Genomic DNA, 27,892 nt, shown 5'->3' on the forward strand with positions numbered 1-27,892 from the left:
TGCTCACAGTTGTCTGAGGAGGGGATGATAAACCCATAACAAAGGAGAACAATGAGGGCATCACAAGTGCTGGGCCCGGCTGATTAGGAAGTGGCACCGACGCCCTTCATTTACATGGGAGGAAGTTCTCTCACCATTAGGGTGGGACATCTCCCAGAGGGGCAGACCAAGGGCTATAAGAGACCCAAGCAGGACTCACATGAGGAGAACTTCTTGGAGGAAGAACCTGGAGGAGCTTGGACTGAGACCCTGACTGGACACGGAGCAGATCTATGTATGTATCTATAGACTGAATGGTGTGTAGATGTTATACCAGGGGCTTTTCTTATAGAAATTCTTATTCTTCACCAGAAATTAATGTATCTCTGGAGGGAAATATTTTTACATGAGATGTTGATGTCCATATTTATTTCCCAGTAGCAAAGTTGAACATGGATGCAAGTGACACTGAGGAGAAGATGATCCCCAAGGTGGAGGAAATAGAGGCGGAGGAGGAGGAGGAGGAGGAGGAGGAGGGAGCCTGGGAAGGAGGACATGACGCTGGGGCCAGGGACCTCCAGGATGGTGAGTACTGATGGACTTATCAGTCATTACTTTCTAGAACTGATTCCTCCTCTGTTCTCCTTTCTTCGGCCTCTTTTCTCTTCCCCACAATGTGTCCTAGAACCTGATTAGTGATTGTGTTTTCAGGGTTATGGGCCAGATAATAGATCTGTGTTACAGAATAAATTGTACCTGATATACTATAGGGAAAAGTGTGTGGATGAAGGTGCAGGAATGTAGAGGTATAGGGGCGCAGGGATGTAGAGGTATAGGGGCGCAGGGATGTAGAGGTATAGGGGTGCAGGGATGTAGAGGTATAGGGGTGCAGGGATGTAGAGGTATAGGGGCGCAGGGATGTAGAGGTGCAGGGATGTAGAGGTATAGAGGTGCAGGGGTGTAGAGGTATAGGGGTGCAGGGGTGTAGAGGTCTAGGGGTGCAGGGATGTAGAGGTATAGGGGTGCAGGGGTGTAGAGGTATAGGGGTGCAGGGATGTAGAGGTATAGGGGTGCAGGGATGTAGAGGTATAGGGGTGCAGGGATGTAGAGGTATAGGGGTGCAGGGATGTAGAGGTATAGGGGTGCAGGGATGTAGAGGTGCAGGGATGTAGAGGTGTAGGGGCGCAGGGATGTAGAGGTATGGGGGTGCTGGGATGTAGAGGTATAGGGGTGCAGGGATGTAGAGGTATAGGGGTGCAGGGATGTAGAGGTATAGGGGTGCAGGGATGTAGAGGTATAGGGGCGCAGGGATGTAGAGGGATAGGGGTTTAGGACGCGGACCCTAAAAGGTCCTGTGTCACTATAAGTGGTTATAGCTTTGGAACGCTATGAGATGTCGTGGATTTTGAGATGGTTTTCTCGTGACACATTGTACTTCAAATTAGTTTGGATGAAATCTTTTGTGTTCAGTTATGAAAAAAACGAAAATCGGCAAAAATTTGGAAAAAATCTTTATTTTCAAAGTTCTAAATTCTCTACTTTTGATGCAGATAGTCCTAGCACCCAAATAACTTCATAACTTACATTTCCCAAATGTCTGCTTTATGTTGGATGGTATTTTAAGATTCCACATATTTTACTAAAATGTTATGAGGTTCAGAATTTGGGGCCATTTTTCAATTTTTTTGGAAACTCACCAAAACCCATATTTATAGGGACCTGCTCAACTTCTAATTGACTGTGAGAGGCCTAAATAATATCGAGACTCGTAAATTACCCCATTATGAAAACTACACCCCTCAACGTATGAAAGAGCACTTTTAAGAAGTTTGTTAACCCTTTAGGTGCTTTTTAGAGGTTAAAACAAAATGGAGGTGCGGTCTACAAATTGTAATATTTTTTCGCAGTACAGGCGGTCCCCGGGTTATATACAGGATAGGGTCTGTAGGTTTGTTCTTAAGTTGAATTTGTATGTAAGTCGGAACTGTATACTTTATCATTGTAATCCCAGCCAGAACTTTTTTGGTCTCTGTGACAACTGAATTTTAAAAATGTTGGGTTGTCATAAGAACCAGGATCAACAATAAAGCCTCATTACAGACGCCTGTGATATCTGTTACAGCTGATTATTGTAACCTAGGGCTAAAGTACAGGAAATTACCAACATCCAGAGGTCCGTTTGTAACTAGGGCTCGTCTGTAAGTCGGGTGTTCTTAAGTAGGGGACCGCCTGTACACTCATTTTGGGTGGAAAATTAATCATTTGCAATGGATTAAATGAAAACAAAGTTTGATACCCAATTTCTTCCGAGTGCTGATGCCCCATATGTGGTGGTGACTGCTGTACGGGCGCACGGCCGGGCATAGAAGAGGGGGAGGAGCAGATTTACATTGTCACATTGTACAGGATATAATTTTTTTTTCTTTTTTTAATGTGGACCTATAGGGGCTTACTTCTTATTGCCACATGAGATGCACTTTTCTGCTACATGATTTTGGGGCATCTATAGCTAATTGGTGGGGTTTTATTAACTCTTTGTTGGTGGAGGAAATGAAAATCATCAATTTTTAGGAAGATTTTTTTTTGAGGGGGGGGGGGGGATTTGGGCTGTTTACCATACCATAAAAAAAGTATATTATTTTTATTCTATGGGTCGTCACAAAAATACCTAATTTATATAATTTCTTTATTTTTACCCCATTTTTACTGAATAAAAAGTCATTTGGCGAAAATCTTGTTAATTTTAGCCTCACCGTCTTTTTATATTCATAACTTTTTTCATTTTTCGGCTGACAAATCTAGTTAAGAGCTTATTTTTTTGCGAGAAGCTTTGTTCTTTTTAGTGGTCTTATTTTAGAGTGCATAACGTTTTTTTATCACTTTTTAGAGCATTTTTTAAAGGGTATTAATTAAAATATATCTTTTTTTTGGAAAGTTTTTTGGAGTTGTTTTTTACGGGGTTCACTGTGCGGGTCCAATAACTATTCAGTTTTATTATGCAGATTGTCACGGACGTAGCGATACCAAATATGTGGGGGGTTGTGTGTTTGTGTTTTTTATACTTTATTAAGTGTTTTTATGGAAAAGTGACATTTTAGGGGCTTATATTTTTTAGTTATTTATTTTTTATTTCTTCTAATGTTTAAACTTTAGTGTTTTTCACTTTTTATTACTTCTACAAACTTGAACTCTTCTCCTCTCTAGAGGAGAGAGATTTTATGACCTTAATAATCACTGATCCTGTTATTCCCGGCAGATGCCATCGCCCAGAGCTCAGAGGAACATCTGATGTCTACAGATATCACAGCAGATGATTGTGAGATTACACAAGATACATATAACAATGGCGCCAGAAAAACGGATTTACCCTCCGCCCTTCCCAGCAATGACCCATCATCTGATCCTATTACATTGGGCTTCTGTTCTGATAAATCCCAGACTAAGAGGAAGAAAAGAAGCCGCCAAAGAGGAGACGGACAACTAAGAGCGTCCGCAGGGCAGAAGACATTTTCATGCTCAGAATGTGTCAAATGTTTCAGGTTTAAATCATTACTTATTAGACATGAGAGAACTCACACAGGAGAGAAACCATATCTATGTTCAGAATGTGGCGAAGGTTTTACAGATAAAAAAGATCTTTATAGACACCAGAGAATTCACACAGGGGAGAAGCCATTTTCATGCTCTGAATGTGTCAAATGTTTCAGGTTTAAATCATTACTTATTAGACATCAGAGAATTCACACGGGAGAGAAGCCATATCTATGTTTAGAATGTGGAAAAGGTTTTACAGAGAAAAGAGATCTTTGTAAACATGAGAGAATTCACACGGGGGAGAAGCGACATTCATGTTCAGAATGTGGCAAAGGTTTTACAGAGAAAAAAGATCTTTATAGACACCAGAGAATTCACACAGGGGAGAAGCCATTTTCATGCTCTGAATGTGGCAGATGTTTTGCCAATAAAGCAGATCTTATTCGACACCAAAGAACTCACACAGGGGAGAAGCCATTTTCATGTTCAGAATGTGATAAATGTTTTACTACTAAAGCAGAACTTGTAAGCCATCAGAGAATTCACACGGGAGAGAAGCCATTTTCGTGTTCAGAATGTGATAAATGTTTTACTACTAAAGCAGAACTTGTAAGCCATCAGAGAATTCACACGGGAGAGAAGCCATTTTCGTGTTCAGAATGTGATAAATGTTTTAGGATGAAAGCTGAACTTGTAAACCATCAGAGAATTCACACGGGAGAGAAGCCATTTTCATGTTCGGAATGTGGAAAATCTTTCATTTCGAAATCAAGTCTTGTTATCCATCAGAGAATTCACACAGGGGAGAAGCCATTTTCATGTCCCGAATGTGGTAAAAGTTTTAGGGCTAAAGCAGAACTTGTAAACCATCAGAGAATTCACACAGGGGAGAGGCCATTTTCATGTCCCGAATGTGGTAAAAGTTTTAGGGCTAAAGCAGAACTTGTGAAACATCAGAGAATTCACACCGGAGAGAAGCCTTTTTCATGTGTCATATGTGGTAAATGTTTTCCTATAAAGAAAAATCTTGAAATCCATAAGAAAATTCACACAGGGGAGAAGCCGTTTTCATGTTCAGAATGTGGGAAATGTTTTATTACTAAAGGAGAACTTGTAAAACATCAGAGAACTCACACAGGGGAGAAGCCATTTTCATGTTCTGAATGTGGAAAATGTTTCGCTCACAAATCAAATCTTGCTGCACATCATAGAATGCACACAGGCGAGAAACCATATTTGTGTTCAGATTGTGGGAAATGCTTTACTGTGAAAAGAAATCTGTTACAACACCAGAGAATTCACACAGCTGAAAAACCATTTTCATGTTCTTAAATATTTTATAGAAAATATACAGAAAATTAACATTGAGGGGAAAAAATTATATTTAGAATGTCACAAAAATGTAACTTTCATTTAGAGCTTTTTATACAGAAGAGAAGCCGCACTAGGGAGAATCCACACTAGGGAGAAGCCACACTAGGGAGAAGCCATGCACTTCTTTCATGGTGACTGTGGTCCCAGCTGCTACAAGTTCCTACCCGGTAGTTTTAGGCTGATCTCTCACCTTCCTCATGATCACGGATGCCCCACGAGTCATTGTGGGAGAGCGGAGCCTGCGCAGCTGGGCGTAGAGCGGGCATGACAGGCTTGGCAGGGAGGGACATACAATACATGGGTGGAATTCTATTGGGGGAGGAGAATAACAGTGTTAGGGATAGGGGGAATTTAAAATGGGGGGTGGAGTTAGAGGTTATTTAGGCAGTGGCAGGAAGGGTTGGCCTCATTCTGGCCAGAAAAAATTGTCCCACCCACCCTCCCTTTAGTTTGTTTTGTTTAGGGAACACATGTGTGTTTTCGGGGAGTCGGGATACAAGTAGGAATAAGATTCTTGTAAGGGTCTTTAGGTTAGGGAGTGAGGAGGCATGTTTTGTAAGGTGGCGGGTTCTTGGCAACAGCCAGTGGTACACTTAAAGTGTGGTTACGAAAAAGATAGCCACGAAGTATCAGTAAGGTGAGGTTATTGATGTGAGGTTGGTGGTTTTTTCCCCTTGGGATCGGTATCAAGGTGGAATGTTGGTTTACATTGTCTCCGAGTTGGTTTGGTCTAGGGCCACATTTTCGTTCGCCATTTTGCTAGGAGGTTGGCGGCAAAGTGGAGCTGGGGGTGTGGTTCTCGTGCGCTGAGCGTGCATTTTTATGGTTTATGGAGACAATGAGGTAAAACGGTGGTTTTGGTTACGTTTTATCCTATGCCAATTAGGGTTGTTGCCAAGAACTTTGCCTTCAATTTTTTATGTTGATGTATTTTATTATTATGTTAACAAATGTTTCCTGTTTTTCAGATTGACATCCATTTGCAATAAAGCTGTGACCATTCACCTTTCCAACTAATAAAATGTGTCTGTTTTTATTTGTAGCTAGGTGGTGGTCAGGCTAGGGGGGGTATTGTGGGTCTTTCCCGGTATGCCGAACTCGGCCATTGCCTGGTCATGTATTTCATCCATATTTTGAAAACTGGTCTGTAGGAGCCGGAACTCTTAATGGTTGGTAGGAGATCAAATACTTGTTTATCTCAGCAGAATGCAAATACATTTTATACAATGCGATTTCTGGATTTGATTTTCTCATGTTCTATCTCTCAATGTTCAAATTAAAGGGGTTGTCTGGTTGTAGTAAGTGGATTGGGCGGCCCCTTCATATCTATGGAGCTGATGGAGATCGCTGAGTACGGCGCTCGGCAATCTCCGTCAGCTCCATAGAGAGGAATGGGGGGGGGGGGGATGCACTTGTGTGATCAGCTGCTCCGCTCATTTCGGGGGTACATTGGACCCCTGTTCTCATGATCTGTGGGGGTCCCATCACTGAGGCCCCACCAATCAGTAAATTAGGCTAAGCATAGGGCCTAACCAGACAACCCCTTTAACCTACCCTTAAAATTATAGACTGTTTGTGTCAGTGGGCGACCACCCCCAGCCGCTGTGTGTGTATATACTGTATATGTGCATTTCAATAAATCCCAAGCTCAACTATTGAGGAGCAGAAAATGATGATTGTTGGCACATTTATTTTTTGTAGTTTTTAATTAATTAATTTTTTTTACTTTTTAGGTTACAGCTTCGTATATATTCTGGGGACAGGAAGGGGTTATCAAACATGAACCTCACTCCAAGTAAACACTAAAAAGGCGACAATTAGGTATTGAGGGGTGCGGGTGACTAAAACCTAACTTTTATTAATCTTCAATAAAAACCCCAGGGATAGCTGGTGATGGAGGTGATGGATGCCACCGGGCAGAGAGTAAATCTACCAAAGACGGTGTACAGGTTTTTCAAAATAAACAAATGTATTTTTGTCTAGAAACAGAACAGACATCTGGGAATGGGATAAAAAAAAACAACATTACATGACAGGGTGACAGGGTGCAGAGCCCCAGGACCCTCTGGCAGGGTGCAGAGCCCCAGGGCCCTCTGGCAGGGTGCAGAGCCCCAGGACCCTCTGGCAAGGTGCAGAGCCCCAGGACCCTCTGGCAGGGTGCAGAGCCCCAGGGCCCTCTGGTAGGGTGCAGAGCCCTAGGACCCTCTGGCAGGGTGCAGAGCCCCAGGGCCCTCTGGCAGAGTGCAGAGCCCCAGGACCCTCTGGCAGGGTGCAGAGCCCCAGGGCCCTCTGGCAGAGTGCAGAGCCCCAGGACCCTCTGGCAGGGTGCAGAGCCCCAGGACCCTCTGGCAGGGTGCAGAGCCCCAGGACCCTCTGGCAGGGTACAGAGCCCCAGGGCCCTTTGGCAGGGTGCAGAGTCCCGAGACCCTATGGCAGGGTACAGAGCCCCAGGACCCTCTGGCAGGGTAGAGAGCCCCAGGGCCCTTTGGCAGAGTGCAGAGCCCCAGGGCCCTCTGGCAGAGTGCAGAGCCCCAGGACCCTCTGGCAGGGTGCAGAGCCCCAGGGCCCTCTGGCAGAGTGCAGAGCCCCAGGACCCTCTGGCAGGGTGCAGAGCCCCAGGACCCTCTGGCAGGGTGCAGAGCCCCAGGGCCCTCTGGCAGAGTGCAGAGCCCCAGGACCCTCTGGCAGGGTGCAGAGCCCCAGGGCCCTCTGGCAGAGTGCAGAGCCCCAGGACCCTCTGGCAGGGTGCAGAGCCCCAGGACCCTCTGGCAGGGTACAGAGCCCCAGGGCCCTTTGGCAGGGTGCAGAGTCCCGAGACCCTATGGCAGGGTACAGAGCCCCAGGACCCTCTGGCAGGGTAGAGAGCCCCAGGGCCCTTTGGCAGAGTGCAGAGCCCCAGGACCCTCTGGCAGGGTGCAGAGCCCCAGGACCCTCAAAATAAACAAATGTATTTTTGTCTAGAAACAGAACAGACATCTGGGAATGGGATAAAAAAAAACAACATTACATGACAGGGTGACAGGGTGCAGAGCCCCAGGACCCTCTGGCAGGGTGCAGAGCCCCAGGGCCCTCTGGCAGGGTGCAGAGCCCCAGGACCCTCTGGCAAGGTGCAGAGCCCCAGGACCCTCTGGCAGGGTGCAGAGCCCCAGGGCCCTCTGGTAGGGTGCAGAGCCCTAGGACCCTCTGGCAGGGTGCAGAGCCCCAGGGCCCTCTGGCAGAGTGCAGAGCCCCAGGACCCTCTGGCAGGGTGCAGAGCCCCAGGGCCCTCTGGCAGAGTGCAGAGCCCCAGGACCCTCTGGCAGGGTGCAGAGCCCCAGGACCCTCTGGCAGGGTGCAGAGCCCCAGGACCCTCTGGCAGGGTACAGAGCCCCAGGGCCCTTTGGCAGGGTGCAGAGTCCCGAGACCCTATGGCAGGGTACAGAGCCCCAGGACCCTCTGGCAGGGTAGAGAGCCCCAGGGCCCTTTGGCAGAGTGCAGAGCCCCAGGGCCCTCTGGCAGAGTGCAGAGCCCCAGGACCCTCTGGCAGGGTGCAGAGCCCCAGGGCCCTCTGGCAGAGTGCAGAGCCCCAGGACCCTCTGGCAGGGTGCAGAGCCCCAGGACCCTCTGGCAGGGTGCAGAGCCCCAGGGCCCTCTGGCAGAGTGCAGAGCCCCAGGACCCTCTGGCAGGGTGCAGAGCCCCAGGGCCCTCTGGCAGAGTGCAGAGCCCCAGGACCCTCTGGCAGGGTGCAGAGCCCCAGGACCCTCTGGCAGGGTACAGAGCCCCAGGGCCCTTTGGCAGGGTGCAGAGTCCCGAGACCCTATGGCAGGGTACAGAGCCCCAGGACCCTCTGGCAGGGTAGAGAGCCCCAGGGCCCTTTGGCAGAGTGCAGAGCCCCAGGACCCTCTGGCAGGGTGCAGAGCCCCAGGACCCTCTGGCAGGGTGCAGAGCCCAGGACCCTCTGGCAGGGTGCAGAGCCCCAGGGCCCTCTGGCAGAGTGCAGAGCCCCAGGACCCTCTGGCAGGGTGCAGAGCCCCAGGGCCCTCTGGCAGAGTGCAGAGCCCCAGGACCCTCTGGCAGGGTGCAGAGCCCCAGGACCCTCTGGCAGGGTACAGAGCCCCAGGGCCCTTTGGCAGGGTGCAGAGTCCCGAGACCCTATGGCAGGGTACAGAGTCCCAGGGCCCGCTGGCAGGGTGCAGAGCCCCAGGACCCTCTGGCAGGGTGCAGAGCCCCAGGGCCCTCTGGCAGGGGGCAGAACCCCAGGGCCCTCTGGCAGGGTGCAGAGCCCCAGGGCCCTCTGGCAGGGTGCAGAACCCCAGGGCCCTCTGGCAGGGTGCAGAGCCCTAGGGCCCTCTGGCAGGGTGCAGAGCCCCAGGACCCTCTGGCAGGGTGCAGAGCCCTAGGGCCCTCTGGCAGGGTGCAGAGCCCCAGGACCCTCTGGCAGGGTGCAGTGCCCAGGACCCTCTGGCAGGGTGCAGAGCCCCAGGGCCCTCTGGCAGGGTGCAGAGTCCCAAGTCAGGCTAGGAGGATGGAGAAACAAAAAAAGAAAAAGACACCACATTCTGCTGGAAATAGTTTCTGTGCAGCTTTTAATAATGGAGGGCATCTGCGGCTGCTTACTAGCAACAAATACGTCTTGATACTGCTGTTCTGAATTATCAGAATCAAGACTTATTTGGCAGGATGGAGAGTCCCAAGATGTACACACATACTGTATAGTACATACACATTATATACATACATACAGTATAAAACGCATCATATACACACACATACAGTAAATACTCTGCATATTGTCAGGACTCGGGGTCAGTGAACCCCCTGGATCACTGCGGGAGTTGGTACTAGCCGACAACTGGGACCAGAGTCTAAGTGGCACCTGGTCCTCAACGGAAACATGGAGACTCCCCTGCAACCATCTTTAAAGCTTTAAAGCTCCAGCTCTCCAAACTGTGGCAGGCGGCGCGGCCCAGAAGAAGGCTGTGGCCTCCCTACCACATGGCCCCACTAGATATGGATGCCAGGGGACCGATCGTCCTGGGACCTCATCTAAAGCTCCACGGGATGCCGATCAGCATGGGACAAGGCCCGACGCTCCTCACACTGAGGGTAAGCTGCACTCCCACATGCAGGCCCAAATTTCTTCTTCACCTCCACCTATAGTCATTAGGTCCCCTATAGGTTCCTCCCTCAGCTGTATAGCCCCCAGTCACCTGCCCACATGCGTAAAGCACACCGCCATCAGGCCCCATATGCCATAACCTCCCCTCCCCGTCTGTCCCCCCCAGGTTCACTCCACACCTTTGTCCCTATCCAATATTCTGCACCCAGACCCCCTTCCCAGTGAGGTAGCAGATCGCCCAATGCTACCTTTCAGACCGCAGATGTCGCTGTTACTCCCATGCATGCTTCATCCCGCTCCCAGCGCCGCACCAGCCACATAGATGAGCATAGGTCCCCTGCACACTCCCAGCGCCGTTCAAGTCACAGGGATTCTCAGAGGCCGTACCACAGTCAAGAGTTTGATTCTGGCTATGAGTTTTCATGCGCAGGTTACATCTGGCAGGATTTACACCGAAGTTGCAAGACCCAACATTACAGCGCCTCGTCATCTGGTCCAAGTGGCTGTGCTGCAGCGTACTTTCCCGAAGGTTCCTGCCATCGAGATCACAGAGTCACCTTCATGACTCTTCCAATCAAGTTCTTTCCACGAATCTTCCCACCACCAAGTACGTCAGTCAAGTTACGTCAGAGCGTCCCACCGTGGCTCCAGTAGATCTCCACAATATCACCAGCAGCCTTCCCGCAGTCATCAGTCTTCCATAGGCAGACCATCGCACCGCGAATCCAGCAAGAGATCACCGCAGCTGCATCAGCTAGAAGCACCCCAACAGCCTGCCTAACAAGATCAACTTCAGCCTGCCGCACGTTTTTTTCTATCCCCTATCAGCCTTCCACAACCTCAATTAAATGCAATAACCTCATATCGGTCAGGGAAAATCCTTCACTAGCCTTAGAAAAAGTCTCTAAAGAAGTCCAATTAGGCAGGATGGCAGGCCCCTTCACTGAACCCCTCTTCATCAACCTTCAGGTTTCCCCCTTGGGCTTGGTTCCTAAAAAGGAGTCTAACAAATTTAGGCTGAACCATCACCTTTCATTCCCAAAAGGTTCATCAGTTAACGATGCTATATCAAAGGAAGATGCCGCTGTGTCTTATGTCTCTTTTGATCGGGCCGTTAACTTGGTGAAGCAAGCGGGCCCAGGAGCCTTGCTTGCTAAGTCTGACATTGAATCTGCGTTTAGGCTTCTTCCGGTCCATCCTGCCTGCTTCCATCTCCTAGGATGTTGCCTGGAGGTTTATTACTACTACCACATGTGCCTCCCTATGGACTGCTCCATTTTATGCTACTACTTTGAAGTTTTCAGCACGTTTTTGGAGTGGCTTATCGGGAGACAGGAATTTTTTCAATGACCCATTACCTGTACGATTTTTTGTTTGTGGGGCAGAGGGATTCCGATACTTGCTGCTCCCTGCCGCACTGTTTTACAGCACTCATTGAGTACATTGGGGTCCCTTTGTCTGCTGACAAGACTGTCGGTCCGGTTTAAATCTATCCTTTTTGGGAATTGAGCTTGACACTGTTACCATGACTTTTAGATTACCAGTCGAGAAAATTTCCCGCCTACGCCAGGAGATCGATTGCATGCTCAGTAAAAAGAAAGCCAACCTCCACCAATTCCAGGTCCTACTGGGCCTGCTCAACTTCACATGTAGAGTTATTCCCATCGGCCGCGTTTTCTCTCGCCGCCTTTCATTAGCCATAAAACGCACGCTTTACCCTAACCATTTCATCAGGATTACTAGCCCCCTGACACATGATTTGCAAGTTTAGCGGGTATTCTTGCAGGATTTTAATGGTTCCGGTATCCTACAGGATGCAGAAACGGACAGTTGTTCCCTGAATTTATTCACCGCAGCCTCCGCCAACGACGGCTTTGCCCCCATTTGGCACAATACCCAGTGCAGTAATGCCTGGCCTTCATCTTGGTGGAAAACAGGAATTACTTACAAATTGCACCCTTTTATGTCCCTTCCCATTTGTTGTGGTTTATGAAATTTGGGGTTCTAAATTGGCCAATACCAGAATTAGATTTTGTTCGAATGACGCCTCACTGGTACATGTCGTAAATAATCTCTCATCCTCATTTTATCCCGTACTCGCGCTGCTACGTCACCTGGTTTTGTGCTGCCTTCAATCCAACATGTGGCTCCTGGCCAGGTATGCTTTGTCTCCTGCACAATTTCAGGCGTTCAAAGAACTTCACGGGTCAGTGGACGAGTCCAGGATTGCATGCCCCCAATTGTTATGGAGCCTGGTAGAGAACAGTTTGTGCAATTGATAAGGACTTCCATATTGGCAGCTACATGGCAGAAGTATTCTGTGTCTTGGTCACATTGGTTGTGGAGAGGTCCCAACTTTTGAATAATTTGTGAAATTGGCTATTGCCAATTAGACAAAAAGCAGGCAAAAAGTAGTTTGGCCGGCTTGTCCTTTATGCTAAAATTACATAACCGTCCCGATATAACAAAAATATCCTCTTAAAACAAATCTTAAAAAGCTGGAAACGTGAAAAATCTTCCCACGATTCCCGGAGACCAGTGTCCCTTCCCCTATTTTTTCGTTTAATTTCTATTTTTATTTATCTACTTTTTAGATATTGTCTGTCCGGATGTTTTTGAGGAGTCCTTATTTAAAGCGTCCTTTTCAATCACATTTTTCGGGACCCTTCGGATAGGGGAGTTAGTCCTACTTGAAGTTAAAAAGCCAGCGGCTTGCTCAGCAACCACGCAATCGTAAAACACAACTAAGTCAAAGTTTGTATTCATCGCTCCAAAACTGATTTTTTCAGTATGGACTCTTGGTTTTCACTTCTTCCTTTGGGGGCCAATCCGTGCCCCATTTCCTTGATCTATAATTACGAACGTGGTCGCCCGGCGGGTTGAAATTTTCTTACCCCGGATCCCCATCATCTCATTATCAATTCGTGCAGTTTTCAAAAAATCCCTGCTGTTCTTAGGTTTAAACCCAAAAGAATTCGGCCCTCATTCCTTCTGTATTGGTGCTGCGTCCACGGCGCACTCATACAGAATGAGCGAGGAATCCATAAAAAGGCTGGGCCGGTGGAAATCAGACTGTTTTAAGTCTTATATCTGCCCAGACCTTGACTAGAGATGAGCGAGCACTAAAATGCTCGGGTACTCGTTATTCGAGACGAACTTTTCCCGATGCTAGAGTGCTCGCCTCGAATAACGAACCCCATTGAAGTCAATGGGAGACTCGAACATTTTTCAAGGGGACCAAGGGTCTGCACAGGGAAGCTTGGCCAAACACCTGGGAACCTCAGAAAAGGATGGAAACACCACGGAAATGGACAGGAAACAGCAGGGGCAGCATGCATGGATGCCTCTGAGGCTGCTTAATCGCACCATTATGCCAAAATTATGGGCAACAGCATGGCCATGACAGAGTGACCGAATGAGGCTAGATAGCATCTAAAACATCCAATAATTGACCCTGACACTATAGGGGATGGCACGCAGAGGCAGCAGGCTAGAGAGTGTCATGGCGACATACCCTAAATGGACTCAGGTTTCACCAAAGGAGGTGAGCAAGAAGCGCTGAAATGATTTCCTATGTGAACAAAAGGTTGACGGTATATTTAGTCGATAACACAGCATGGTGGCGACATAGTGACCAAGTTCCATAACGTATCTGGTGAAACACCCGACAAATGAGCCTGACACAGCTCTTTTGATAAAGGGACGACATGGGGAGGCAGCCATGGAGACGACTTCCATGATTAAGAGTGACTACTGGGGCATCCATATTGCTTCTATGATTGAAACTTCAGGTCTCCAGCATGGTGACAGATGGGCCGAGTTCCACTATGTATCTGGTGAAACACCTGAAAATTCTGCCTGACACAGCTTGTTTGATAAGGGGATGATGTGCTGCATATCCTCTCGTGCTCCAGCGTCTGGGGTATAGACAGTTGAAAGTTGCACATGGAGACATTGGTGGACGCTGTGGAGGATCGTGGAGGCGAAATGGACAGGAAAAAGCAGGGGCAGCATGCATGGATGCCTCTGAGGCTGCCTAATCTTGGGATTGAGCTGGCGGTCCGCTGCCAGGCGAGCTTTCGCCTGTCCAAGCCCCTGTCTCTCGGCTCCTCCCCACCCAAAATGGGCCTGGGGGCCAGAAGCGTTTACTTTGAAAAAATTATAATTTTCAAAGCAGGCCGGGTCGTTTGAATATTTCACCTAGGAATAATGGAATAGCATAGTGGTTGTATTTTTAATTGTTTTTACGGAAATGGTTCCATGATTAAGAGCGACAGTATGGGGCATCCATATTGCGCTGCTATGATTGCAACTTCAGGTCTCCAGCATGGCGGCGACAGATGGGCCGAGTTCCACTATGTATCTTGTGAAACACCTGAAAATTCTGCCTGACACAGCTCGTTTGATAAGGGGATGATGTGCTGCATATCCTCTCGTGCTCCAGCGTCTGGGGTATAGACAGTTGAAAGTTGCACATGGAGACATTGGTGGACGCTGTGGAGGATCGTGGAGGCGAAATGGACAGGAAACAGCAGGGGCAGCATGCATGGATGCCTCTGAGGCTGCCTAATCTTGGGATGGAGCTGGCGGTCCGCTGCCAGGCGAGCTTTCGCCTGTCCAAGCCCCTGTCTCTCGGCTCCTCCCCACCCAAAATGGGCCTGGGGACCAGAAGCGTTTACTTTGAAAAAATTATAATTTTCAAAGCAGGCCGGGTCGTTTGAATATTTCACCTAGGAATAATGGAATAGCATAGTGGTTCTATTTTTAATTGTTTTTACGGAAATGGTTCCATGATTAAGAGCGACAGTATGGGGCATCCATATTGTGCTGCTATGATTGCAAATTCAGGTCTCCAGCATGGCGGCGACAGATGGGCCGCGTTCCACTATGTATCTGGTGAAACACCAGAAAATTCTGCCTGACACAGCTCGTTTGATAAGGGGACGATGTATGGAGGCAGTGAACTAGTAGTAGATTAAAGGTGCTGCAGTTAAAACTATGTTAGTTGGATCTTGGGATGGAGCTGGCGCTCCGCTGCCAGGCGAGCTTTCGCCAATCCAAGCCCCTGTCTCTCAGCTCCTCCCCAAAAAGCACCTCTAAGAACCTTTTGTATAAGATCAAGTGTAGTAGCGTTCATATAAGTTTGGGATATGGCGGGTGAGGGGAATGTAAACAGATGCGCAAGAAGCGCTGAAATAATATCGGTAAATGATAAAAGTTTGCCAGTATATTTTGTGGATTACACAGCAGGGTGGCGACAAAGTTAACAAGTTTGATGTGGAATCCATGAAAACAACCCAAAATTCTGCCTGACACAGATCGTTTGATAAGGGGACCATGTATGGAGGCAGCTATATGGACGACTTTTGGAGGCAGCTATGGCGATGACGTGGGGAGGTAGCAATGGAGACAATGTGTGGAGCCAGCTAAAAAGACGACACGTGGAGGCTGCTATGGAGACAATTTAATTTGGATAGTGCCTGTATGTGGCAGTCCAAAAAAGTTTTCAAACCAGAGGAGCAGGTAGGTGGTCCTCCAGAAAAATTAAATAGTTTGAGTGCCTGTATGTGGCACTCCCAAAAATTGCTTGAAACAGAGGACCGGGTAGGTGGCCCTCCAGAAAAATTAAATACATAGAGTACTATAGCTAGAGCCAGTTGGCCCTGGCAAAAAATAGCCAGTTTCCTCTGCTTTAGTGTACAAAGAGGAGGAGAAGGAGGACAATGAGGGGAGTGCATACATTATTCAGGTTGAGCTTCTTTCACCTGGTGGAGAATGAAAATCCTGAGAAATCCAGGCTTTAGTCATCTTGATAAGCGTCAGCCTGTCAGTGCTGTCACTCGACAGGCGTGTACGCTTATCGGTGATGATGCCACCAGCTGCACTGAAAACCCGCTCGGACAACACGCTAGCGGCAGGGCAGGCAAGAACCTCCAAGGCGTACAGCGCCAGTTCGTGCCACATCTCCAGCTTTGAAACCCAGTAGTTGTAGGGAGCTGTGTGATCATTTAGGACGATGGTATGGTCAGCTACGTACTCCCTCACCATCTTTCTGTAAAGATCAGCCCTACTCTGCCGAGACTGGGGACAGGTGACAGTGTCTTGCTGGGGTGACATAAAACTGGCAAAGGCCTTGTAAAGCGTACCCCTGCCAGTGCTGGAAAAGCTGCCTGCTCGCCTACTCTCCCTCGCTACTTGTCCCGCTGAAGTACGCCCTCTGCCGCTAGCGCTGTCAGAAGGGAAATACTGTTTCAGCTTGTGCACCAGGGCCTGCTGGTATTCATGCATTCTCACACTCCTTTCCTCTCCAGTGATGAGAGTGGAAAGATTTTGCTTGTACCGTGGGTCCAGGAGAGTGAATACCCAGTAATCGGTGCTGGAATAAATTCTTTGAATGCGAGGGTCACGGGATAGGCAGCCTAGCATGAAATCAGCCATATGCCCCAGAGTCCCAACGCGCAAGAATTCACTCCCCTCACTGGCCTGACTGCCCATTTCCTCCTCCTCCAACTCCTCTTCTTCTGCCCATACACGCTGAACAGTGAAGGACTGAACAATGGTCCCCTCTTCTGTCTCGCCAACATTCTCCTCCTCTTCCTCCTCATCCTCCTCCACCTCCTCCGATATGCGCTGAGAAACAGACCTAAGGGTGCTTTGGCTATCAACAAGGGAATCTTCTTCCCCCGTCTCTTGTGACGAGCGCAAAGCTTCCGACTTCATGCTGACCAGAGAGTTTTTCAACAGGCCAAGCAGCGGGATGGTGAGGCTGATGATGGCGGCATCGCCACTGACCATCTGTGTTGACTCCTCAAAGTTACTCAGCACCTGACAGATATCAGACATTCACGTCCACTCCTCATTGTAGACTTGAGGAAGCTGACTGACCTGACTACCAGTTCTGGTGGAAGTTGACATCTGGCAGTCTACAATCGCTCTGCGCTGCTGGTAAACTCTGGATAGCATGGTTAATGTTGAATTCCACCTCGTGGGCACGTCGCACAACAGTCGGTGAGCGGGCAGTTGGAGGCGGTGCTGCGCTACCCTGAGAGTGGCAGCATCTGTGCTGGACTTCCTGAAATGCGCACAGATGCGGCGCACCTTTGTGAGCAAATCAGACAGATTGGGGTATGTCTTGAGGAAATGCTGAACTATGAGATTTAACACATGGGCCAGGCATGGCACATGTGTCAGTCTGCCGAGTTGCAGAGCCGCCACCAGGTTACGGCCGTTGTCACACACAACCATGCCTGGCTTCAGGTTCAGCGGTGCCAGCCACAGATCGGTCTGCGCCGTGATGCCCTGTAATAGCTCTTGGGTGGTGTGCCTTTTATCGCCTAGGCTCAGCAGTTTGAGCACCGCCTGCTGTTGCTTAGCAACGGCACTGCTGCTGTGCCTAGAGCTACCGACTGATGGCGCCATGCCCACGGATGGTAATTCGGAGGAGGAGGAGGTGGAGGAGGGGTGGGAGGAGTAGGAGGCATAGTAGGCCTTTGAGACCTGGACCGAGGTAGGCCCCGCAATCCTCGGCGTCGGCAGTATATGACCAGCCCCAGGATCAGACTCGGTCCCAGCCTCCACCAAGTTAACCCAATGTGCCGTCAGCGATATATAGTGGCCCTGCCCGGCAGCACTCGTCCACGTGTCCGTGGTCAGGTGGACCTTGTCAGAAACGGCGTTGGTCAGGGCATGGATGTTGTTCTCTGACACGTGCTTGTGCAGGGCTGGGACGGCACATCGGGAAAAGTAGTGGCGACTGGGGACCGAATACCGAGGGGCGGCCGCCGCCATGAGGTTTCGAAAGGCCTCGGTCTCTACCAGCCTATAGGGCAGCATCTCCAGGCTAAGCAACTTGGAGATGTGGACGTTGAGGGCTTGGGCGTGTGGGTGGGTTGCGCTATACTTCCTTTTGCGCTCCAGCGTCTGGGGTATGGAGAGCTGAACGCTGGTGGATGCTGTGGAGGATCGTGGAGGCAAAGATGGGGTTTTCGCACGGGAGGTGTTTGGGCCGTGGTCCTGGGCAGGGGGCTGACTAGCAGATGACACAGGGGAAGGAGCAGTGGTGTGCCCGGCTGGAGGTGAACGGGCTTGGTGCCATTGAGTGGGGTGTTTAGCATTCATATGCCTGCGCATACTGGTGGTAGTTAAGCTAGTAGTGGTGGAACCCCTGCTGATCCTGGTTTGGCAAAGGTTGCACACCACAGTCCGTCAGACATCCGGTGTTTCTTTAAAGAACCTCCAGACTTCTGAAGATCTAGCCCTCGCCACGGGAGCTTGACTACGGGAAACATTTGGTGCTGATGCACCAGCTCTGGCCCTGCCTCTCCGTCTGGCCCCACCACTGCCTCTTCCAACCTGTTCTGCTATAGGACTCGCCTCCGTCTCAGAAGCACTGTGTTCACCCGGCCTATCAACTCAGCTTGGGTCTGTCACCTCATCATTCTCCGATCCCTCAGTATGCTCCCACCTCGGACTTCCTGCCCTGACAACAGCTTCACCACTGTCTGACAACCGTGTCTCCTCATCGTCCGACACCTCTTTACACACTTCTTCCGCTACGTCATTAATGTCATCATCACCCACAGACTGCGACTGGTGGAAAACCTGGGCATCGGAAAATTGCTCAGCAGCAACCGGACAAGTGGTTTGTGACTGTGGGAAGGGTCCAAAAAACAGTTCCTCAGAGTATGCCGGTTCAAATGCCAAATTTTGCTGGGAGGGGGCAGACTGGGGGGAAGGAGGCTGAGGTGGAGGAGCTGGAGGAGTGCTGATTTCGGTGACATGGGTGGACTGCGTGAAAGACTGACTGGTGGACAAAAGGCTAGAAGCATTGTCCGCAATCCACGACATCACCTCTTCGCACTGTTCTGGCCTCAGCAGTGCTCTACCACGAGTCCCAGTAACTTGAGACATGATGAACCTAGGGAGTGTAGCTCTGCGGCGTTCCCCTGCTCCCTCATCAGCAGGTGGTGTCTCACCCCGCCCAGGACCACGGCCTCTGACCCCTGCAGTAGTTGGACGCCCACGTCCACACCCTCGTCCTCTAGCCCTCGGGTTAAACATTTTCCAAATTAAAGTGTAAACTTTAAAAAAAAAAAAATTTCTGTTTTTTATTTATTTTTTTTTAAACAAAACGATGCTATCCTATTGCTATGGCTAGTTTCTAACCTACACTGACAGCACACAACTGGATTTTGTGCTGTGCCTGATGACTTTGAGCTATAAAAAGAAATAAAGGTAAAAAAAAAAAAATCTGCAGACTCTGCCTAATTCTAATCAAACCCCTAATAAATTGTCCCACTTCGGTGTTTGAGGTGGATATGCGTGTCACTAAGAGCTAAACACAACGGTCGCAAGTCTCCCAGCAAATTCCTCACAATATGGTACTAGCTGCACTACTAATGCCAGCAAGCCCAGCCACAAGCAAACAAAAGAAAGGAAAATATAACGCTATTGTAGGCCTAAGTAAGCGGTTGGGGTTCTCCTATGGCTATTTTCTAGCCTACAATGAGAGCACACTGTTTTGCAATATGACTTTGAGCTATAAAAAGAAATAAAGGTAAAAAAAAATAAATCAGCAGACTCTGCCTAATTCTAATCAAACCCCTAATAAATTGTCCCACTTCGGTGTTTAAGGTGGATATGTGCGTCACTAAGAGCTAAACACAACGGTAGCAAGTCTCCCTGCAAATTCCTCACAATATGGTACTAGCTGCACTACTAATGCCAGCAAGCCCAGCCACAAGCAAACAAAAAAAAGTAAAATAAAACGTTATTGTAGCCCTAAGAAGGGCTGTTGGGTTCTTGTAGAATCACTCCTGCCTAACACTATTCTAATAGAACAGCCTAACGCATTCCCTGACCAGCAGCAGCTCTCTCCCTAGCGGCATCCAGACATAGAATGACGCAAGCAGCGCGGGCAGCGGCTAGTCTATCCCAGGGTCACCTGATCTGGCCAGCCAACCACTGCTATCTACATGTAAGGGTACCATGTCATGCTGAGTGCAGAGTCTCCTGGCTTGGGATTGGCTCTGTTTCTGGCCGCCAAAAAGCAAAACGGCGGGAGATGCCATTTTCTCGAGCTGGCGAAATACTCGTCCGAGCAACGAGCAGTTTCGAGTACGCTAATGCTCGAACGAGCATCATGCTCGGACGAGTATGTTCGCTCATCTCTAACCTTGACCCTTTCCTATATCTTTCCCTTTTGATTAAATCATCAGTTACACATATCTATGCTTATTTAATTTATAATTAAGTTAGAAGAAATTAATAAAATTAGATTATAAATTTAAAAAACCCATCTGTTTACTGATGTTCAAGGGCCCCAAAAACAAGTTTGGATCATTGGCTATTCCTTTATTCATTGGGCCGAGCAGAGAGCGGCCGTCCACCCTTGCGGCCGAGGTTTAGGTCTAAAGGAAGTTCAAGTGCACTGGCGTGGTGTTCGCAGCATGCGGTGGAGTTTTACCGTAAGTAGTGCAGGTCAACCGGAATCACCAAGATGACGTGATCATTATTGTCCATGCAGGGGGCAATGATTAAGGTTGGGTAAAGCTAGGAGAGCTCATTTCCCTGATTAAGGAGGATTTTGCCTGTTTCCCTAGTTTTTTCAACTCCGTCACTCTGGCCTGGTCGGAGATTATTCCCCGCTATCACTGGAAAGGCGCTCAGGATTATGATGCTATTGAGCGGGCAGGTAGGATCCTTAATATTTGTGTCTCCAAGCACGTCACTTCTCTGGGTGGTGTAGTCTTTCGCCACTCGGAGTTAGAAGGGGATAATAGGCACCTGCTCTTTGGTGACGGAGTCCATCTGAGCCCAATTGGTCTGGATATTTTTCTGGTTGGCTTGCAAGAGTTGGCCGAGAGGGCCATCGCATTAGGCAGTGTGGGGGGTCACAGCCAGTGCTAGGCACTTATTGGCTGCTCCGTGGCAGAGTTAGACATGCCTAAGGCGAAGTGAAGTTGCTCACATGTCGGCTGTTGTTCTGCAGCCGCCATTCGGGTGAAGGTTGTTTCTTCCAAGAACTAAAAGGACTCGGGCGAGCATGTCTTGTTTTTTTATTACAATTCTTCTTGCTCTTTAATTAAAATATGTTAATTAGTTACTTTTCGTTTAGAAAATTAATAAATGCTGTGGCCTACCCACACCCAACACAAAAAAAGAGACTCCATCTGTTATTCATGGGTTTTATTCGGTTATCCGGGGCTCAATAGCCAGGTTTGGCTTAGTTTACAAGTCCCTGCAGTCTATCCCCTCCTGGAGATGTTTCACCCTAATGCTGAAAGAACTTCCCTTATGTAAATGAAGGAAGTTGGTGCTGCTTTGAGGCTGAGTATTTTTGTCCTTTGTTATGGGATCTTCATCTTTTCCCCCAATTAATAAGGCATCTTTGTAATGGAAACTTCATTTACAAGTGTTTACAAGGATGAAAGTGTAAATCAACATCCTGAACAATGGGAAAAGCAAATCCCTGCAGAAGTGATGGCTCCCAGGGCCATGTGACTGCCATGTCCTGGAAATGACTTTCTGGAATAAGAGAATATCCTACTACAAAGGGGCTCATTTACATACCTGGTCTGCGGATTTCACCAAAAGTGCATTGTATTGCGACACAATTTGCAAGTTAAATCCCGCGCTCAGACGTCAGGCGGCACAGCCCCCCAATATGTGTCGCATGGAGACCAGCGCAGCTGCGCCACAATATGATCCCGTGTGACACAATCCCAGTGCAGACACCTGTTAAATAACTGCCGGGCAATCCCCAAAAACGGTACAAAGTCCAATGAAAGTGAGTAGCGCGAACCATTAGTAAATAACCCCACAGTGTTACTTACATTCATGTTAGAAGGACTCCGCTCCTGGAATATCAACATCGTCAACATCCCATGTAATAATTTCTCTCTCTACCATCCTACTGCGTCTGATGAGAAGATCTCATGCAATTAATAAGATACATTAATAATACATTGAGAACAGAACATGGGGATTGTACAAGGGGAAACTTTGAGGCGAAAGTCAATATTCCATCAGGTTTATACAAACATCAAATATGAAACATCTAGAGACATTTATTCCTTGTGGAATTTCAATTAGTAAAGCCGTGATATTACAGACCATAGTAACCCTGTCCCAGGTTAAACCTGGGTAGAGTCTGACCCAGAGGTACTTAGTATTTGTATGTAATACACCTGTGAGTAGATAATAGAAGTGGTTCCTCTGTTTCTCTCAGTGCACAGGATCACCTTATTCCATTAATAGAGTTTCCACAATCCAGGACATAAATCCCGTGTGCCGGGCCATGGAAACTCTTTGTATGGAATAACCCAGACCAGAGTATATCTTTAGGGATGGAATTGCCCAGGCCAAACTATACTCCTCCAGAGCAGAATATACCCCTCTAACATGATCCCATGTATAGTCCGGCCTAGGCCACAGTACACCAGACAGATAATCTCTATACCACGGGCCTCGGCCAGACGACAACCTCCAGGACATGATGTTTACACTGTAACTGGTTTCCTCTCTTATAAGTGGAAGTTTTACCACATTACGACTTATTACATTATGGACAGTCAGGCTTTTCTGGTTGAAAGTTCTAGGTAACAGTTTAAGAGGTTTTACCAGCTGCACATTCACATTTCATGTAATGAATCTCCCGCTGCCCAATTGTACACAAACCGAAGGGGAAGTCAAATGGTTTTATTCAGTGAAAACCAGAAAAGTTTGGTCACAGTTCGGTCCTAGCAGTATCCACCCGTCTGTGGTGTGTAATCGTCTCTTAGCTGTCTCTGTACAGTATGGGATATAAGCAAAACAATAGTAGATAAAAACTACAATAGTGAAGCCACAGCTCAGCAGTTCCCAGTGTGATCCTTCTACAAAGAAACTGTCATGGCGGCTCTGGGAAAATGCCAAGACAGAAATAGAACAATAAGATGTAGTCCATGTACAGGTGGGACTCCAGCACCCAAAATTTTCAGTTAAAATGCAAAAATGTATTTGGCAGGGTTAAAAAAAACCTGTGTCATATGTGTCATGTATTATTAGCTGTAAGAATCTGTGAGGGTTGTATGTTACTTCTGTGATATATAAAGTTATTGGGGATTATGGGAAATGGCAGAGAATAAGCGTCTGGATAGAAATGTCTGAGTAACATAACAAGTAGATTAGATGATGTAACAGACATGGGGGGGGGGGTTTGTGCACTTTCATTATACAGCATTGAGTCATAGTAATAAATGTGGCGCAAACTGCGACTAAGCACAACCCACCTCTATAGGTGCAAAGATTTATTAAGTGTTGGACAAAGTGCAGCCGCAACACAAAAATGGCGCAAACATTTCATACATTACACGTGCACGATCCAAAGATCCAAAAACTGGCACAGACACAATGATATCTGATCTGGGGGTGTTAAGGAGATCGCACTGGTTTCGGACGCCATCTTGCGCACTGTCAGCCATTGTAGATACAGCGGACATGTTCGCTGACTATTGTCACACTAGTGTCATGATTCAGCCATTTTTGTGTAACCTGCCTGTAAAGGTTTCTCCTTGGCACATGTGAGAGATGATTGACCTTCGGTATGTTCTCCTTCTTATCATAAATGTTTGGGTTCTGGGGACATTCTCTGTACATTCTGTAGATAAACATGTCTGTGAACGAGGCCTATCAACCTTCTTGGAGAATGTGCTGGTAAATTCATTATGGCCAATAGCATTACAGTATTCTTATCTCCTTTTTCACGCACCAATTCTGCTTTTTCTGTTTTGATATATGACTGTGGTTTTTGAAATAAAGAGTGTGATTTGAGTGCAGCTAAAGACCTTGTCTGCGGCTTGGGTTTCTTCTCTCCTCCTGGTACCAGGAGCCATGAAAGATTTAATTTGAAAGTCACCATGTAATGGGGGGTCCGAGACCCATATAAATATCAGATATATAGATTCATATTCATGAAAATGTAAGATGTGACCGATACTCTCACAGAAACAATGGGAAAGGCCTAGAACCAGGGGAAGAGACAACAATAACCATCCCTTATACACATTCTCTAAGGTGGAGGATGGGAATCACACAGAGACATTCGGCCTAGTAAACACTTGTAAATGAAGTTATTGAGCTCCATGAGAAAGACACATCCTGCTCACAGTTGTCTGAGGAGAGGATGATAAACCCAGAACAAAGGAGAACAATGAAGGCGTCAAGCAAGTGCTGGGCCCGGCTGATTAGGAAGTGGCACCGACGCCCTTCATTTACATGGGAGGAAGTTCTCTCACCATTGGGACATCTCCCAGAGGGGCAGACCAGGGGGTATAAGAGACCCAAGCAGGACTCACATGAGGAGAACTTCTTGGAGGAAGAACCTGGAGGAGCTTGGACTGAGACCCTGACTGGACACGGAGCAGATCTATGTATGTATCTATAGACTGAATGGTGTGTAGATGTTTTACCAGGGGCTTTTCTTATAGAAATTCTTATTCTTCACCAGAAATTAATGTATCTCTGGATGGAAATATTTTTACATGAGATGTTGATGTCCATATTTATTTCCCAGTAGCAAAGTTTAACATGGATGGAAGTGACACTGAGGAGAAGATGATCCCCAAGGTGGAGGAAGAAGAGGCAAAGGAGGAGGAGGAGGAGGGAGCCTGGGAAGGAGGACATGACGCTGGGGCCGGGGACCCCCAGGATGGTGAGTACTTATGGACTTATCAGTCATTACTTTATAGAACTGATTCCTCCTCTGTTGTCCTTTCTTTCCTCTTCCCCAAAATGTGTCCTAGAACCAGATTGGTGATTGTGTTTTCAGGGTTATGGGCCAGATAATAGATCTGTAACAGTCTCTAGAGATTCCAGTGGCACCACTCCGTGTCTTGCAAAATATAAACTTTGTTCAAGTTCCTGAGATGGAAAAAAACATATGCGTGTAGGGGCCCAATCTGAATATGGTGGAGCTCCTGTCCTTAGGCATATAGATGGCACAGGCAATCGGGAAGTTATGTTATGTTTCTTCTTTATTCGAGTAAAGACAAGTACAAACTCACAGAGTGGACGTGCAGGGGAAGGAGGTGAAGGCAATTTCCGTGTGGCTCAAAGTGGGCGTCACCTCTTACGGGCATTCTGCCTTCACCTCCTTCCCTTCCACGTCCACTCTGTGAGTATGTACTTGTCTGTACTGGAATAAAGAAGATACATTGCACTATGGAAGAGCGGTGAGTGACGTCCATTTTTCTAACATCAGATAATAGATCTGTGTTACAGAATAAATTGTACCTGATGTTCTATAAGGGAAAAGTGTATAGGGGTGCAGGGATGTAGAGGTATAGGGGTGCAGGAATGTAGAGGTATGGGGTTGCAGGATTGTAGAGGTACTGGGGTGCGGGGATGTAGAGGTATAGGGGTGCAGGGATGTAGAGGTATAGGGGTGCGGGGATGTAGAGGTATAGGGGTGCAGTGATGTAAAGGTATATGGGGTGCAGGGATGTAGAGGTATAGGGGAGCAGGGATGTAGCGGTATAGGGGTGCAGGGATGTAGAGGTATAGTGGTGCAGGGATGTAGAGGTATAGGGGTGCAGGGATGTAGAGGTATAGTGGTGCAGGGATGTAGAGGTATAGGGGTGTGTAGGGGTGCAGGGATGTAGAGGTATATGGGGTGCAGGGATGTAGAGGTATATGGGGTGCAGGGATGTAGAGGTATATGGGGTGCAGGCATGTAGCGGTATAGGGGTGCAGGCATGTAGAGGTATAGGGGTGCAGGGATGTAGAGGTATAGGGGTGCTGGGATGTAGAGGTATAGGGGTGCAGGGGTGTAGAGGTATAGGGGTGCAGGGGTGTAGCGGAATAGGGGCGCAGGGATGTAGAGGAATAGGGGTGAGGGATGTAGAGGAATAGGGGTGAGGGATGTAGAGGAAAAGGGGTGCAGGGATGTAGAGGTATAGGGGCGTAGGGATGTAGAGGTATATGGGTGAAGGATGTAGAGGTATAGGGGCGCAGGGATGTATAGAGGTATAGGGGCGCAGGGATGTAGAGGTATTGGGGCGCAGGGATGTAGAGGTATAGGGATGCAGGGATGTAGAGGTATAGGGGTGCTGGGATGTAGAGGTATAGGGGTGCTGGGATGTAGAGGTATAGGGGTGCAGGGGTGTAGAGGTATAGGGGTGCAGGGGTGTAGCGGAATAGGGGCGCAGGGATGTAGAGGAATAGGGGTGAGGGATGTAGAGGAATATGGGTGAGGGATGTAGAGGAAAAGGGGTGCAGGGATGTAGAGATATAGGGGCGCAGGGATGTAGAGGTATATGGGTGAGGGATGTAGAGGTATAGGGGCGCAGGGATGTATAGAGGTATAGGGGCGCAGGGATGTAGAGGTATTGGGGCGCAGGGATGTAGAGGTATAGGGTCACAAGGATGTAGAGGTATAGTGGTGCAGGGATGTAGAGGTATAGGGGTGCAGGGATGTAGAGGTATAGGGGTGCAGGGATGTAGAGGTATAGGGGTGCTGGGATGTAGAGGTATAGGGGTACAGAGGCGAGCCATAGAGAGACGCCCCCCGCTCCATAAATGTAATATATCTGGGAGTGTCAGAACCAGATCCATCATGTTGGTTTGGTGTGAAAAATTAAGCAACGCAAAATGCATACAGCGTACCGCCATGTATTATAAAATGCATGTATAATATAAAATGCATACAGTGTATCGGCATGTAGTTTAAAATGCATACAGCGTACTGCCATGTAGTATAAAATACATACAGCGTGCCGCCATGTAGTATAAAATGCATACAGCGTGCCACCATGTTGTATAAAATGCATACGGCGTACCGCCATGTAGTAGAAAATACATACAGCGTGACGCCATGTAGTATATAATGCATATAGTGTGCCGCCATGTAGTATAAAATGTATACAGTGTGTCGCCATTTAGTATAAAATGCATACAGCGTGCCGCCATGTAGTATAAAATGCATACAGCATACCACCATGTAGTATAATATGCATACAGTGTGCCGCCATGTAGTATAAAATGCATACAGCGTACTGTCATGTAGTATATAATGCTTATAGCGTGCCGCCATGTAGTATAAAATGTATACAGTGTGCCGCCATGTAGTATAAAATGCATACAGCGTACCGCCATGTAGTATAAAATGCATACAGCGTACTGTCATGTAGTATTTAATGCAAATAGCGTGCCGCCATGTAGTATAAAATACATACAGCGTACTGTCATGTAGTATATAATGCATATAGCGTGCCGCCATGTAGTATAAAATGCATACAGCGTGCCGCCATGTAGTATAAAATGCATACAGCGTACTGTCATGTATTATAAAATGCATACAGCATGCGGCCGTGTAGTATAAAATGCATATAGCATACTGCCATGTAATATGAAAAGCATACTGTGTACCACCATGTAGTATAAAATGTATACAGCGTATTGCTATGTAGTACAAATTAGAAGCTCTGATAAATATCACAAATACTACATATACATAGAGCAAATATACACACATATATAAACAGTATACACAGCATATGCACACACTGCACATACATACACACACATATACACGCACATACACATATACAGGTGGTCGGCGGGCGGAAGATCGGTGCATGCCGGCCAGGTGCCAAGCGGCCACTTAAGAGCTTGTCCCGGTCATAGCATGGGCAGGAGAATGGTGGCGGCCTGCAGGCGGTCGCATGGTCCCAGCCAACGGCCGGTCACATGGTGCGCGCGGGCGGTAGCGCGGTGCCTGTGGACGGGCAGCTTGGTTTCGGCAGGCAGGGACTAGAGCGCATGCGGGAGAATGGTGGTGGCCGGAGGGCGTGCAAACGGGAGCTCGGTTCCGGGCGGCCGGCAGGAACTCGGTGCTTGCCGACCAGCAGAAGGGGCGGGCAGCAGCT

General features: G+C 48.1%; 2 protein-coding genes across 2 annotated transcripts in view; one reads left to right on the plus strand and one right to left on the minus strand.

Annotated features, from left to right (window-relative positions):
* The window catches only part of LOC140075962 (uncharacterized), a 795,288-nt gene that overhangs the window by 58,995 nt on the left and 708,401 nt on the right, over positions 1-27,892 (minus strand).
* LOC140075537 (uncharacterized) overlaps positions 115-27,892 on the plus strand; it is a 30,415-nt gene continuing 2,637 nt past the window's right edge. The window contains exons 1-3 of the mRNA XM_072121617.1: positions 115-274; positions 3,236-4,827; positions 24,136-24,397. Coding sequence (XP_071977718.1) covers positions 115-274; positions 3,236-4,827; positions 24,136-24,397 — 2,014 coding nt within the window. The remainder of the gene's footprint in view (positions 275-3,235; positions 4,828-24,135; positions 24,398-27,892) is intronic.

This window comes from Engystomops pustulosus, chromosome 8 (assembly GCF_040894005.1).
Source record: "Engystomops pustulosus chromosome 8, aEngPut4.maternal, whole genome shotgun sequence".
In the NCBI taxonomy this organism is placed as follows: domain Eukaryota; kingdom Metazoa; phylum Chordata; class Amphibia; order Anura; family Leptodactylidae; genus Engystomops; species Engystomops pustulosus.